Raw genomic sequence first — 16,680 nt, forward strand, 5'->3', positions numbered from 1 at the left:
ATTGTCTCCCTCAAAGACTTCCTCGCCCACCTTTGTTCAAACTCTTCTTTCGACATCCCAACGGTGCCTTTGAACCAACAACTCGAATATTACTTGGTTCAAACCTTGGCTCGGATACCACTTGTCACGGACTTGGAGTTTTCCCACACATCCGTGCGCCCTTAGGCAATTTCTTGGCTTAAAAAACGCCTAAGTCAGCTCAACTCGCAACAATAAAGGATTCAACAGAATTCCCTTAAAGTTTCCATGAAGAACAGCGGAAGAACGAATTAAGAACGATCTTTGAAAGATGAACAAAAGCAAGAACGCTTGAGAGAAAAGTTTGAGTAAATGCTCTCAATTCTTATTCACAAAGAATAATGAAACAATTACAGGAGTGAGTACAAATGAGGGGGAGGCTCTCTATTTATAGTTGAGCTCCCCCAAAACCGATGGCTACAATTAAAAGCTGTATTCAATTAGGACTCTAACTTTACAGAATTAGAAGCTGTGTACAATTAGAACTTCTAAGACTACTTAGTCCTATCTTTATTATCGAGCCCATCAGGCTTCAATGTGACAGGCATGTCCAACAGCTCTTTGAATCGGGCCAGTTCTCGTAGGCCAAATGATCCCCATCTGAGCAACAGGCCTCCATTGGATGCATTTGGTGCGCTTGTCACGGGCTTTGAACTGCGGTCCGTGACATATACATGTAGAAACCACAAACTTAAAACACAAATGTGTGTTTAAAAATAACATACAATAAAATGTAAATAACATATTTAAATAAATATTTGGTTTAGTGATAAAATGAATGGTTTTTTGAAGTTAATAGAGATAAATTTCAAAATTAGACAGACTTTGATTCATTCTATAATTTGATACACGAACTTTGATTTGGTGCAATGATACACATGAAACTTTGATTGTAGTTCAAATGTATACATGAAATTTTAATTTTGATTCAATCATACACATTTTAAAGAAATAAATACTTCAATTTATTTTTATATTTGATAAATATAATTATATATGTATGTAATATATAAACATAAAATGATGTTAAATCAATAATTATGTTAATAATTTGTGAGAAATGTATCAAATCAAAATTTCATGTATAAAATTGTACAAAATCAAAGTCCATATATAAAATCATACATTAGATCAAAATTCATGTATAGTTTTGAGATTTATCCCATGTTAATAAGCACAAGTTCAAATTCAACCACATGTAATTTTTTTAATTGTTTTTGTAAATAAACAGACTAAAATACTCTCGAATAATATAACTTGTTTTAAATACGAAAAGATATTTTCGTAATTTCACTAACTAAGTTGGTGCACGATTGACTCATGATACCAATTCAGTCAGAGATTTTATTAATAGTATAAATAATATTAATTATTATATATGGTAACAAAAGTGATCTAATCGTGCATACAATTTTCACTTTCACATTTCTTTTCAACTATAATTATTTTATTAGTAGTAAACTTACTCAAAACTATATATGAACTTTGATCTAATGTGCGGTTTTATACATGGATTTTGATTTTGTATAATTTTATATATGAAAATTTGATTTGATACAAGTCTCACAAATTATTAACACAATTGTTGAATTAACATCATTTTATGTTTATATATCGCATGCATATATAATTATATTTATCAAATATAAAAAATAAATTGATGTATTTTTTTCTTTAAAATGTGCATGATTGAATCAAAATTAAAATTTCATGTATACATTTGAACTACAATCAATTGCTAGTTGAATCTTATAAAAGCTAGAGGATTCTAGTTAAGTAAAAACTAAGGGGAAAGACCGCTTTATAAAAAAGATAGGGATTATAAATGTTATATATTTTCCTTGTAAGGTAATAATTCAAGCATAGTGATTTAGGAAACCCTTAGTTGATGTATACCAATTTGGTGGAGGTAGGCAATAAAAGCCGAACCACTATAAATCAAAGTGTTCAAACTTTTCTTTTTTTGCTCTTTCATTGTAGAAAAGTTTGTATGGATTTTTTAAATACCAAATCACCCATCTTGGCCTTAGTATTTATTTTATTTCAATTAAAATGTCATCAATTTAGGATGCCTAGTATTGATAAAACAAATATAATTTGATAAATTTTAAATAGTTAAAAAAAATTGCCTTAGTCCTATTTCTCAATACTAAGCATCTTAAATTCCACCCTCCATTTTTTCATAAGATCGAACTCATCAATAATAAAATCTGTTAAAAATTCTCGAGCTATCTCTTTTTCGATGTATGCCACCAAGTAAGTTGAAAGAAAATCATCCTCCATTCTGTTGCGAAGCCTTATCTTCACAATTTTCATGGCTGAAAATGCTCGTTTGGTTGTTGCAGTAGATACGAGAAGAGTGCACGAGATGAAAAATTCTATCAAGAAGATGATAAATACTTAAGTTATTTGTCTTAGTTAGCATCTGACACAACTCAACAACTGTAGAAGCTTTCTGCAACTCTGTGCTTTGATGAGTATTAAGTTGAAAATGCTCCAATCGAATCTTCATATGTAGCTTTCTTGCTCCATAAAATTATTCAGATAAAAATCATTCATAAGCTTGCATATATCTTCCATAAAAAAAGTTTTGTAATTATCGCGTGGATCCAAAGTAGAGCTAAGAACAAGTAACTTCACTGCCTCGTCATTAAAGCGAGAATTCATTTCTATTAACAATTAATCGATACCGACAATGAATATATCAAACCTATAGTAGACACGAGAAGAGTCCACAAGACAAATAATTCTATCAAGAAGAGGATAAATACTTGACTTATTTGTCTTAGCTAGCACTTGACACAACTTGGCAACTGTAGAAGCTTTCTGCAACTCTGTGCTTTGATGAGCATTAAGTTGAAAATGCTCCAATCGAATCTTCATGTGTAGCTTTTTTTGCTCCATAAAATTGTTTGGATAAAAATCATTCATAGGCTTGCAAATATCTCCCACACAAAAAAGCTTTGTAATTATCGCGTAGATCCAAAGTGGAGTTAAGAACAAGTCACTCAACTGCTTCATCATTAAAGCGAGAATTTATTTCTGTTAGCAGTGAATTGATACCAACAATGAATATATAAAACCGATAGTAATGCTCAATTGTGAGGTTATCTATCTGGATGTGAGACCGACCTCGATCAACTTTGTATGAAATACAATTTGACCAAGGGGAAAAATGTTATATAATGTAGACACCAAATCTAAAATACATGGTAATATATATAAAATTCCAAAATCTGAAAATTCTAATGGGGCATATGTGGGACATCGTAGGTGATCGGATAAAAACCATAGATTTAGATTTCAGAAAAATTTATTTGATGGTAAAAAAGAGTTTAGAGATGCACCAACGCAAACTGTGGGATTTGATATCTTATTGATATTGAAATACATCAACTCCACATATAGAAAGATGAATCAACCTCCTAACGCACAAACAAAGAAAAGATTGAGAAAGGTGTATGAAGGTGGTGATGTTGATCATTAGAGTGGTGATAAATCTAATGAAAAAGATTATCGAAATGAGGCAAATTTATGAGGGAAAAAACAAGTATCTTTTTTGAGTTGTTTTTCTAGGAGCATAAGATATTATGGCATAATCTTGATGTTATGCATATTAAGAAGAATGTTTTTAAGCATATTATTGGAACAATTTTGAATGTTGATAAAAAATCAAAGGAAAACTTAAAAGTCGTCATAACTTAGTTGACATGAGAATTCAATATGATCTTCATCCACAATTACTTTCAATAGTAAATCACAATTGTCGCTTTCTTTTTTTAGGATGTCTAAATCAGAGAAAGATTTGTTTTGTGTAGTGTTGAAATATATCAAAGTACCAAATGTATATGCCTTAAATATATCACGATGTGTAAATGTGAAAGATAAAAAATTTTATTATTTGAAAGCATATGATTATCACATCTTGATGCAAGATGTATTGCCACTTGCCTTACGTTCTTCCATATCGAAGAATGTAACTTCTTTCTATATTTGAACTTTCAAATATAATGAAAGCTATTAATTGTAAAGTTCTTAAGGTTGAAGAACTTAAAAGGCTTCAAGATCGAGTAGCTTTAACTGTATGCTATTTGGAGAAGATTTTTTCACATTTATTCTTCATTATAATGATGCATTTGGTAATCCATCTCCCATATGAAGCAAAAGTCAATGGACCTATTTTTTATCAATGGATGTACCCATTAGAGAGGTATTTATTAATAACTATTTTCATTATGTTATGAAGTATATGATTGTTTTTGACCTATTGAAATTATTGCGCCACATTTTCTTGGAAAAGTTGAAATCTTTTTGTCATAACAAACAATATTCAGAAGGCTCAAATACTGAAGGATATTTAGCAGAGGAGTGTATGAATTTTTTTCTTAAGATATTTAGGAGATTTTGAAACAAAATTAAATAGATCGAGCAAAAATTTTAGGCTCATGCATCATAACTTAGCCCAAACTTACTTATTTAAAAGTAAATTGGCTTATTATGGCAAATGGAAGGTTGTGTTATTTCGATGTGATTGGCCACTACTACTAGAGGGATTAGAAAAGATCAGTTTGGTTTTACATTGGTGAATTTTTCTCATTTAATTCACACTAGACAATAATTAATTGACAAGCCTTATGTTCTTTCATCTCAAGTGAAACAAGTTTTTTATTCAAAAGGTCTTATTGATAATAGTTGGTTTGTTGTACTTCGTAACACTCCTAGTGACTTGTTTGACATGGATAGTGAGAGCAAAAACAATGATGTGTTGCAATTTGAATGCTTACCTTTTTCCGATCAAAACTTGGATGAAAATATCCTTAATACTAGTACAAAAGTTCAATGGATTCGTGAAGATGTTGATGAAGATATTTATGACCAATAAGTGTGTGCATAGAATTAAGTCGGAATGTAAAAAAATTCCCCTTTCTCTTATTATTGTTTATGTGCATATGTTCCATAATTTGCATTTTGATATTATAGTTTTATTTAACATTATTGTTGGTGGTGATGTTTGTGTTGATAAGTCTTGCTTTATAGTCCTAAATGGTTGAACTTGCTTATATTGTTTAATTTATTTACATTTTTTAAAATTTTTGTAGATATTATGTCAAGGAGAATATTAGATGATTTGAATATCATTTTTACACCTTCACAATCACAAGGTGTTGGCCTTGAAGGCTTGAGTAATAGAGTTGAAAATCCAAATGCCAATGAGGCTACCGAGAGTGGAGTACTTAAACAAACTTGAATTTAGGTACCATATTTTGTGAGATTTATAAATTAATTTCATTATTATGGATTAAAAAAAGAACTCATCAATCTTAAACAAAATTTTGTTCTTCATAGTTGATGCCAACGACCAACATAGAACTAGAGGGTGTATGATATTGACGGCTTTATTTACAATGGAACTCGAAGAGCATATTGTCATTTCATCAAATGAATATGGACAGCCAATTAGACCAAAAGCATAAACAGTTGTTGGGTTTTAGGTATGGTGGCACGAACAAATTTCATTGTCTAATCTATTGCGAATCATGGAGTCATATACAAAAGAAAAAAAAAACAAAAAAGAGGAGGCACTGGTTTTGGAGAAGGTATTTACATTTATTAAGTTTTTCTGCTCTTGAAATTTGGTTTCATATAAATATTAACAAAAGCATGACATTTTATCATAAGTTAGGTTTTTGCTTAAGATCCTGAACTCGTATATTAAATCATCATTGGCCAAAAAATGGGAAGATTATAAGTATAAGTTGAAAAAGGACCATTTCAAGCGAGATGTTGATCATATGGTCATAAAGTGGAACGTCCAACACGGTGCTAGCAAGATGAGATTTTGGTAAATTTTTGGTGCTTAAAAAAGGGAGAGGTAATGAAAACAATTCATATTTTTTGTTTTAATTAATTTTTTTTAATAACATTATTTTTTGTTTGATATGTAAACAAATGAGAACAAATTGGGATCTCCAATAGAGCCAAGCAGAATTGCACTCATACTAGTGGATTGAAAAGCTTTGCTAGGATGGCTAACATAAAAGTTAGTTATTTTCCACCTAAGTTGTATGAGATTTGCAAGTTTTGACATTATTTTTAATTTTCTAATTAATTTTATGTTGTAGGAGATTGAGAAAGGGAAAAAGATTGATAGATTTGATTTATTTAAATTGACACACACCAAGAAAGATGGATCACATCTAAATGCGGAAACACACAAAATTGTGGTAAGGATATGCAATGTTGTAATGAGCAAAATAATGCAATGATTTGAGGTATAATGTGAACACTACTTTTATTCTATTCTGCTTATTTGTTTGTTGGGTGTTTAGGAGTCTTTGGTACCAAGTTGTTTGCATCTTTATGGGATTATTGAATTTAAAATTGTAGGAGAAAGGGGAAGAAAGGTTGGCAGAGTTTCGAGCTATCCAACCATCGGCATATTCAACTTTTAAGCAAGCCTTTAAGAATGAATTGTTCATTGTACTAACTGAAACAATGAAAGAATCGGATGTGTAAAATGCTGCTAAGCATTTTGTATAAAAACGACGCTATATGTTACCGACGTCTTTTTCTGCGATTCATTTTGCAACAGTTTGTAAATGCTACGAACTATTTTTGGTGGTATTTAGAAACGCCACAAAAACCAAAAAGAAAAAGACGTTGCAGTTTCCTCAATTTGTTGCAGTGTATTCACATACAATGCATGTGATGTAAGAAACTAGTATGTAAAAGTATGAGTTTAAAAAAAAAATTGAACCGACAAAAATATTCTTTATTATTCATTACATTAGAATAATATTGTTTTTATTATTAAATATTGAATATTGAAATTATTTCATTAATGTTTAAATTATATTTTTGTATTCATGTTAAATTAGACATTTATTATGATTTAAATTATTTGATTCTGAGTTATACATTTACTAATATTTCAATAATATAAAAATAAAACTTACCACTATAAAATAGATGCATTAACAAGGACATAAATACCTACATAATAATATTTGTTGCAAGTTTGAGACTCGCATGGGCCATAAATTTGTGTAGAAAGTGTTGGGCGCAAGCAATGGTAAGGCACATTGCACACTTACAGAAAGAACCCTAGAGATGACATTGTTGAAAGGGACAACAATGAACCTTGAAAGGATTAGTCATTGTGGATCGTAAAACAAACATAAAAAATACCTTAATTATACAAATATAATATATATTAACATTTCTTATTTATATATTTTCATTCAATTAATAACTTTAATAGTTCATAAAAAAAAGTTTGAATTTTATTACTATTTTCATTTAAACTATAATTCTATTTTAAAGTTTTTATTTTTATTTTTATTATCAAAATAGTTAATATCTTTTAAATCTGTTGAATAATTCGAATAATATCACTTCACATTAATTACATAAAATAAAAATGTTTCATCTAATAAAATAAAAAAATACGTAAATCATGTGCAATTCATGTGATATTGATAATCAGTATAATATAAATTATTAATTATTGAAATTTATATAAGTATATAACATGTAAAATACACAAATATAATATAAATATACCGATTTCCAAATCTCATTAATAAGAACATAATTTTGCTTTTTTAGGATTTCATTCCAGATAAGTTTTTCTTTTTTAGATGTGAAACTTCATTGAAAAGCATTAAAAAATAAAGAAAGAATCCCAAAAGGCTCCCAATACAAAGGAACATATCATAGATAATCAATATTGATTGCATGTAGAGGTGTATGCAGAGGTGAAGTCAGGAATTTTATTTAGGGGATCGAAATAAAATTATAAAATTTTGGGGGTCTAAAATTAAATATATTGTGTTAAAAATACTTAATTTAAATTATTTATTTTTTAGAGACCCCAAAATTTAATTTTTTTATTAATTAAAGACTTAAAATGCTTAAATTTAATATTTTATTCATTGAAGGACCTAATTTCACCATTAGGAAAATGAGGGGTCAAAGCCACTCATTACGCCTCTTATTGTCTGACAAAAAATCAAGTCATATCGATTGAACATGGATGAAGGTGAAATGTCTATAGTAAAATTTTCTAGATATCAAAAGTGTGGCACCCCAAATCCAACTGGGACAATCCAATCCGAATTTTGAGCGTCACATTAGTCACCGAAGTGATTCTCCATTAAAACATCTCGAAACACACCAATCAACCACACACACCGTACATTAGCAGCATAATCATATGAGTAATATTCCCATTTGCATGCTTTTCTAAATATATCACCAATGCAAGCACCAAACATACAATTTTCTAGACAAATAGTTGTCTAGATTCATTTAGATGAGTGCAAAACTAAAAAAACTTAAAAAATTATTAAAAATATATATTAAAAATTATTAAAATATTCATTTGTGTTTAAGATATTGTTGAGATTCATCACGTATGAACAACAAGATAATAAAAGTAGAGAAGAATAAATACAGATATTTTATATGGAAAACCCTCACAGAGGGGAAAACTACAGGCGAAGGAGGCTTCGACTTTTTACTAAACAACAAACAAATAGTACAACGATGAAGAGTATTCAACTTGGACACAAAGAGAAAATCTCAAAAGAAACTCAAATACAAAAGCTCTCTCAAAAACTCTTCTTCAAAATTCTTTAACAAATCTCATACAAGAGATATTTAATGCAAGTCTAATTCTCTGAATCTAATTGTATCTAAATAGGGTCTAAAGACCCTTTAAATAGGCTTGGAATGTGGGTCCTATATGACTAAAATAATCCTGTAAGAATTAGAGTTCAACTGGGAAAAGAAATCTTGTTGAGAGTAAAAAAACGTAGTTATATTTGTGCAGAAATCATTGCCTCATCTTGATGTCATGTACTTGCTCGTCACAACATTGCAGCCTTGCTTGGCAACCAAAGACGTCACATTGTCCCGACATCCAGGACCTCCTCATCCCGATATCGCATGGCTTTCTGCTCCCTTTCGGATTCTCGTTGAATTTCCTCTTAAGTGCCCGCAATGTATCCGATAAATGGGAGGCACACCCCACAAATATTAACATTTTTTCCTTAGGCACAGGAAACTAAATTATAATGTAAGGTTTAACCCTGTAAGACTCTCGGAGGCTGCACATGGAGATGGTGGAATTGGCTGTAAAATATGTGCCCTTCATGACCTTCCTTCAAAGCAAATAAAAAATGTGTAATTACAATCCATTTATCTTGTTGCAGGGGTTACCACACTTCTTCTGTTGTAGTGGAGATCGTGGACATTAGGTTAAGTATGTTATGTCGTGTGTTCTGTAGGTGGACTAAAAATGAGTAAAAGTGTGTAAAGCTTAAAACGAATAATGAGAAAATATAAGAGAAATCAAGAAAATAGAGGATGAAGAGAAATTTATGAGAGTACTGAAAATAAAGCATATGGGTGATTTTCAATTATGTTTAAAATACTAATATTTTTAATTTTTTTTTTATTTTGCACTCATCCAAAATGAATTTGGACTACAAATTGTACATATTCATTTGAAGTTGGACAACCATTTATTCATATTCATTCTATATATGCACATTTTAATTGTTTTTTAGAAAATAATTTTTTTGAAAATATATATATTTGCTTACGTAGCATGCCACGTTAGTCTACTTCCATAGGCCAACAATATTAATAACGAAATGGACCAATTGAATTTTTTTGAGTCACTGAGGGCTCAATTTGATTTTCTGATTTTTTACCAATGGTTTATTTTACCTTTAAGCCTTAATAAAAAATAGGGTTAAATTATTTTTGGGGCTTGAACTTGACAACAACTCCCACATTAGATTTTAATTTTTGTTGTTGTCTAAATTAACCTTTGAACTTGGTAATTGTTCCCATGTTGGGGCTTTACCTTTGTTTTTTTTTGTCCAAGTTAATTTTTGAATTTGAAAAGTACGATGTGCAAAAGAGTTATTGACAAATGAACCTCGAAGATACAATAAAACCCAATGACTGTCTATGTTTTGCACTAACGGAAACAGTCCACTGAGCAGAGCATAATAATAATATCAATTACATAAATTCTTTATAGAAAAATCTAGGAATATAAAAGATAGTGAGAGAATAAAAAGAAACTTTTGATATGTTTTCTGGTGTATCTTACAAATAAAATTTCTCTCTTATTTATAAGAGGCCTCGTGTCTCTTTATAGATACATAACTATTCTAATGGATAGTCATTTCTTTAGTAATAAATATAATTATTCAATAGATTTCTACTTGAATAATTATGACTATTTGTTAATAATTAAGTGACTTAACTTTTGATTACTTATAACTTTTTATTTGCAACTATTGGAACATTATATATATTTTGAAAATGTTCCAACATATTTTAATTTTCAATATTTTACTCTATAATTTGATATAAATAAATTATTAACCTAACACGAAACGTGAATAGACCATATTAATCATTATTGAATTTAGCAAAAAGAATATATTAAATATATTTTTTATGGTAAAAAAGAATCTTTAATTTTTGCACATGCGGCCTTTATATATTTATAATCATATTAAACTTAAATTAACAAAAGATGGGTTTTTTTATCTAAATAATATAACAAATAATTAATTACGAAAATGGTCTGAGAAACAAATTAATTACGAAAATATGTATTTGTTACAGTGTTCCGTCGGTGCGGCCTGACATATTGGCGGCACCAGACTAAAATGTGATGATCTAAAATATTTTGGGACCTGATATGTAAATTTTCCATTCTGATTGGCTTTGATAGTTTGGCGGCACCAAACTTTAAATAGAGTTAATTGCTTTGTAAACCCTTGTTGTTTATTATTATTATTATTTTATTCCCCTTCAACACAAAAAATAAAGAGGCCTCTTACCAATTATCCAAAAAAATAAAAATATTTTTGTAAAAAATTCAATTCCAACAGCTGGAAATAAATTTTATTTATTTTTTGAAAAATAATTTTTTGTTCAAATTATGTCTGACGTTATAGGTAACAATATTGATAGTAGTTTTCTTTCGCTCACATTATATTTGAAAACTATAAATTTAAATAATAATTATAATTTATACATAATAAGATTTTTCTAAAGCTTTCATAATTATAATTTTATACGGTGTTGGTAACTTTTTATAAAAATACTTTTTGATAGAATTTTTTTAAATTAATTGATAAGAAGCCTCTTTTATTTTGGTGTTGAAAGGGAATAAAAGAAAATAAATAAACAATAAGAGTTTATAAAGCAATTTAACCTATTTAAAATTCGGTGCCTCAAATAGTTATATATCTGGTTTCTGAATATTTTAGGTCACCACATTTTAATTTGGTGCTGCCAATATGTCAAACGACACCGTCAGAATACTATAACAAATGTTTATTTTCGTAATTAATCTGTTTTTCATATTTTTTTGTAATTAATTATTTTTTAATATTATTTATTTAAAAGAACCCAAAAGATCAGAGGGAAAATTTTAAAAATTTAGAAAAAAGAAAAGAAAAGCCCTTAAGAAGAAAAATCCCATTTGCAAGTGGCCTCCGTTTTAAATTCACCCTCCTTGTTTGACAATCAACCAAAAAAGAAGAAGAAAATTAATCAACCGAGAACCCCATTCACATTCATGACAAGTGCAGAACACGCGCAAGGAAACCGCGTGAGGAACACTGTTCACCTCTGACATGAGATAAATAGGTGAGAGAGTGAGTGATGAGCACTGTCAAGCCCACTCTCTGCAACTTGCTACTATAATAATACAAATTTGTTTTTCTTTCTTTACCTTATTAATTCCCACTCTTCACAAAAGTAATAATATTTATTATAATTTGTAATTATATGAGTTAAATTGTATATTTTTAAGATAGTAAAAATATGATTTTATTATTTTAATAATTTATATCATTATCATTTTAAAAAAATAAATTAAATTATTATTTTAAGAGATTAAGTATAATTTTATCATTATTAATTTAAAATTTTATAAATCATAAAAGGTCGATATCAAAGTTACTACCTTCACCCTTACTACTAACCAGTGAAATGAATCTTTAAATAAAAATAGAGAAAGCAAAATTTTACAAAATTATTTTAGTTAAAAATATGATATAACAATTGAATTCAACAAACATATATAATATAATAATAGAAGGGAACTTTCAAATAAAAAGAGGCATGATATGGGACAGTTGGGGACAGAGAGGGACCACAGTATAGCATGTCATTTTACATTTTGTCCTTACTGTAAGCATTTTTGGCTGCTGTGTTGAGTTTGTATTTTGCACTACTTTTGGGGACTCTGATTTCCAAGAGAAGTGACATAAGAGTGGGGGAAGAACCAAAGTTTGTGTTTTGTTCTCTCTCAAGAATCAAAGAACATTTTGTGCTTTTGTGAGTCAAGAAATGTATGCAGAAACTGGGCTATTTTTCCCTTACATGCAAAAAGTTTCTCAAGAATTTCACCAGTTTGAAGAGTTCTGCGAAACCCAGAAATCCAATGCTTCAATGGTACTGAATATCTAATCTTTGCTTCTTTTTTCTTTCTGTTCATTTTCCTTGCTTTGGTTTGTTTTGAATGATCTGCATTTGGTTGATTGGGTATACTTCTGATGTGGGTTTTAGCTTTGATTGCATGCATCTGAATCTACGCTCTAGTATTCACTTTGTTCCTTGTACTATAATGATTCTTTGTTTTTGTAGTTTTTAAATGGAGAAATTTTTGCGTTTCATTCTGATTTTTGGGAAAAAATTTATTTCGTGTTCCCCTCTATTGACGAAGAAAAACAGTGTGGAAAAATGTTTTTTGGGTTCTCTTGAGAAGGGGACTTCCATAAGTTATTCTCCAAACAGTTTCTCAGCAGCCAAACAAGGCTGAAATGGTGAAAATAAAAAAAGAATGAAAGTATTTACATGCCGGATCAGGAAATGTTGGAATATAACTGGAAAATAATTTCCATGTCAGGAGTTTCGTGTTGTTCAAGATTTCTGCCTTTCTCTTCAACTTTTTGGTGTGAATTTGGTTATTGGGTTTTTCACTTTTAGCCCACTTACAGAAAGATTAGAAAGGAATAAGAAAAGGTCTACTCTTTTTCCTTTTTCTTTTAGGTTTTTCAGTATAAAGGGGACGAATGTTTGGCAAGTACAAGAGGTTATTAGGTAAAGTATAATGGAGAGTACTATATTAGGGGTTGGGTTATGTTTTGCCTCTTCTACTAAGAAAAATGGATAAACATGATGTACAAGTGCCACATGGCACTGTCTGGTTATTTGGTCTGCCAGACCGGTTTTTAACGGTACAAATGGAAGAAATTTTTAATAGAAAAAACCAATTTACTCTTTAGTATGACTAATTTGCCCAACTTTTTAGTAGACAAAGCCAAATGCTGACTCTTAGTATAAGGGCTTCTATGGTATTTTTACCAATGGTTGTTTGTATTGCGCTTTATTTTAGTTGGTTTCAAAAGTGAATCAAATTTTGGGGAAAGTAGGAGAAATGGAATTTACCCTTTTTTAATGGCTATTATAGATCTTTTCCTGCTTCCTTAGTGTAGACTTGGAGTTTATGTTGTTTGTTGAGAAGGGTTCTGAATTTGATTGCTAACATCATACTATGTGATCTTTGACTTGAGGGTGAGTGTTGAAATATAGATGCGTTTCATTCAATTTTATAAAGTTTCTTCATATATTTTGAGGACTATACCCATACCCTTGTCCGAATATATGTTAGACACAAATGATTTAGGGAAAATAAAGCTTTTATATAGTTGACTACAACACAATTTGTGCTTTCTTCGGACAACATAAAGCAGATCATTTTTCTGCCTGTATTAATTGTTTTAGCCTCTGCTACTTTGTTTCACTCAGCAAGATATCCTATTCGAAAAGTTAATAATATTTGTTCATGTCTAATGTAGAACAACATGGGTCAGACCTCAGCAATATCTGAATATTACCTGGGAGGCGAAGGTGATCTATTCAAAGCTCCGGAGCCTATCATTGAAGAACCAATTGTGGACCTTAATCCCATGACTGCAGCCATCTCATTAAGCCTTTGTGGTGAAGATGTTATTACTTCACAAGGATTTAAAGCTGCTGATATTGAATCAATTCAAAACGAGCAGTTTTTAGAGGTTCTTTATGAGTGCGAGAAGGATCTGATGGCACGAGCAGTCATAGAAACACCACTATCCGAGGTCCTGGATGTAAAGATTCCTTTGAAGACGGATGAAAACCAAAATCATGAAAATGAAGTGCTCTGTGATGTACAGTTCCAGAAAAGTGTCAGCTCGGATTGTTTAAGCTCAATGGAAGGGATGCAAGGGGCTGCAATGAAGCCTAATTTTCTGGATTTCCCTGGAATAGATTTTGGTTCTGCTTATGGAATGAGGAGAGCATTTAGTGAAGGAGATATGAAGGTCAGCCTTAATTATTTTTGCTTTTGTTGTTGTTAGATATAAAGGCTATTAGTTTTCTGTTGGCATTTGTGTGCATACCAACCCCTTGAACTACATGGACCTTATCTGATTAGAGCATTATTTTTGGTAAAAGTACTAGCAGTCAGATTGCATTTTGCCTCCTCTACTAAAAGCTTGTGCAAATTAGTCCCTATATATTAAATCAAAGAGCAAACTGATATTTCTGTTAAAAATTTCATTCATTTTTATTGTTAAAAACTGGTCATTGTATGTCAAAATGAGGTACACATGGCATGCTACATGTAACTGTTTGATTATTCCTTCAGCCACTTTAGGTTTTAACAGTAGAAATGGATGGAATTTTAACAGTAAGGACCAGTTTACTCTTCGATCTAACATACAGGGGTTAATTTGTCCATCTTTTTAGTAAAGATGGCAAAATTGAATCTGCCTCCTAGTACAGGGCCTCTATGGTACTTTTATTGAGTACTTTTTCATACATGACTTGTCTGCTATCAATTTTCTTCTTCTACCATACTTTTGAACACAACAGTGTTTATGACTTCATTCCCTTATCATCGAAATCACACCAAGAAGCGATGGGATCCTGCTTTAAGACGAAACTCTACTGGTCTCTAAAATTCATATATGTTTCTTCCGTCTTAATAACCACCAATTGTCTTTGTCATTACCCTCTTAAACTCTCACCAGAATCAAGTGACTCTTAAACTATCGTTGAGCACTAAGCATGGTATCATCTTTCTAACGTCTAGCAACTAAGAAACTTTTAGATGTTTCTGACCATTTTCCACAGGATGGGGTGGGTCATTTGATACTGAGTTTTTATGACAGACTCTTGGCAATGGTAATGTGAGTGTCATCCATTCTCCTCTTGAGCAACTGATAATCGTCAGCAGCTGTTCTACCAAGGACCGAAGGGAAAAACTCTCTAGATACAGGAATAAGAAGACGAAGAGGAACTTTGGAAGGAAAATCAAGGTAACTGAAACTCATGGTTATTTTTCATATTCTTGTAACTGAAACTCATGTGTTTATGTATATTTTTTCTCAGTATGCATGCAGGAAGGCTCTTGCTGACTGTCAACCGAGGATCCGTGGAAGGTTTGCGAAGACTGAAGAATCCAACAACTCAAAGAGGCAATAGCTGTTGATTAATCAAGCAAGTACCAAGTAAAACAGGAATGAAGTAGCTAGATTGAATGATGCAATGCTAAGAAAAGAAAGTTTTCGAGTAGTGGTGTCAACTTCGACATATATAAGCCTTTGTGGAGATCATCTTATGACATTAAAATGCTAAATAAACCATAATCCAGCTCCTCAGAAATAGTTCCATGTTATTTGCTGTAATCATCCCCACTATAATGGAAGTGGCCAGTTAGGATTGTACATAGTGTTTGTTCAATAAAATGGCATAGCTGAAATTTGTACTTGTTCATATATGTTTTTAAAAGATAAGTAGTTTTTAATGTTATATGCTATACGTGTTTAATTTTTTAATAATATATTTTTAATTACGATAATTAGTGTAAAATAATATTCAATATTATTGGAACTGTTTAAACCTAATAAAATATATTAATTTATTTAACAATTTAAATATTGTAATAATTATAATAATAAATTTTCAAATCATAATTAAATCATTTTTACTATATTTAATGTATAGTTTTACTTCATATAAAATAACAATAAATATAATTAACATATATTATTTATTTTATCATTTAAATATAGTGTTAATAAAAAAATTCTTAATAATTATTAAAGTACTTGTATAAACTATAAAAATTGATGTATTGTAAATTAAAATCCTCTATTCAAATTTTATTTTTTATATAGTTAATAAATTTATTATCATAGATAATATATATAAATATAAATATAAATACAATATATTAAATTAGATTATATAAATGTATTTTTTATAAAATTTTATATATAAAATATAAAATTACTAATTATGGAAATAAATAAAAAAATTTATTTAAAATTAAATTAATATAAAATTTTATTTTCATATCAAATTTAATTATTTATTATTATTTAAATTGGGTTAATAAAAGTCTTTTAATAAATCGGATTTATTATTTATAAGGATAATAAATTTTCTTATAAATAATAGAAAAATTAAAATGATAAATTTAATGATATAATAAATAAAAAAAAGTTATATTAGTCAATTCGAAAATTTCTTTAAACTCGTACTTTTATTTAAATTAGTTTCTAAGCCACATGTGTTGCA

At 29.7% G+C, this 16,680-nt stretch overlaps 1 protein-coding gene and 1 long non-coding RNA gene across 2 annotated transcripts; both read left to right on the plus strand.

Annotated features, from left to right (window-relative positions):
• The first annotated feature begins 5,121 nt into the window (after positions 1 to 5,121).
• On the plus strand, positions 5,122 to 6,717 carry LOC107937615 (uncharacterized). Its single transcript, XR_001694721.2, has 4 exons — positions 5,122 to 5,272; positions 5,365 to 6,058; positions 6,141 to 6,242; positions 6,406 to 6,717. It is a non-coding gene; the product is annotated as an uncharacterized lncRNA (long non-coding RNA).
• Positions 6,718 to 12,254: 5,537 nt separating this feature from the next.
• LOC107937638 (uncharacterized) lies at positions 12,255 to 15,873 on the plus strand. The gene is made up of 4 exons (XM_016870564.2): positions 12,255 to 12,510; positions 13,917 to 14,417; positions 15,270 to 15,416; positions 15,490 to 15,873. Exons 1-4 carry the CDS (start codon positions 12,406 to 12,408, stop codon positions 15,580 to 15,582), a joined length of 846 nt encoding a protein of 281 aa, XP_016726053.1. The 5' UTR covers positions 12,255 to 12,405; the 3' UTR covers positions 15,583 to 15,873.
• Positions 15,874 to 16,680: the final 807 nt, after the last annotated feature.

The sequence above is a fragment of the Gossypium hirsutum genome, chromosome D04 (genome assembly GCF_007990345.1).
Source record: "Gossypium hirsutum isolate 1008001.06 chromosome D04, Gossypium_hirsutum_v2.1, whole genome shotgun sequence".
Classification (NCBI taxonomy): domain Eukaryota; kingdom Viridiplantae; phylum Streptophyta; class Magnoliopsida; order Malvales; family Malvaceae; genus Gossypium; species Gossypium hirsutum.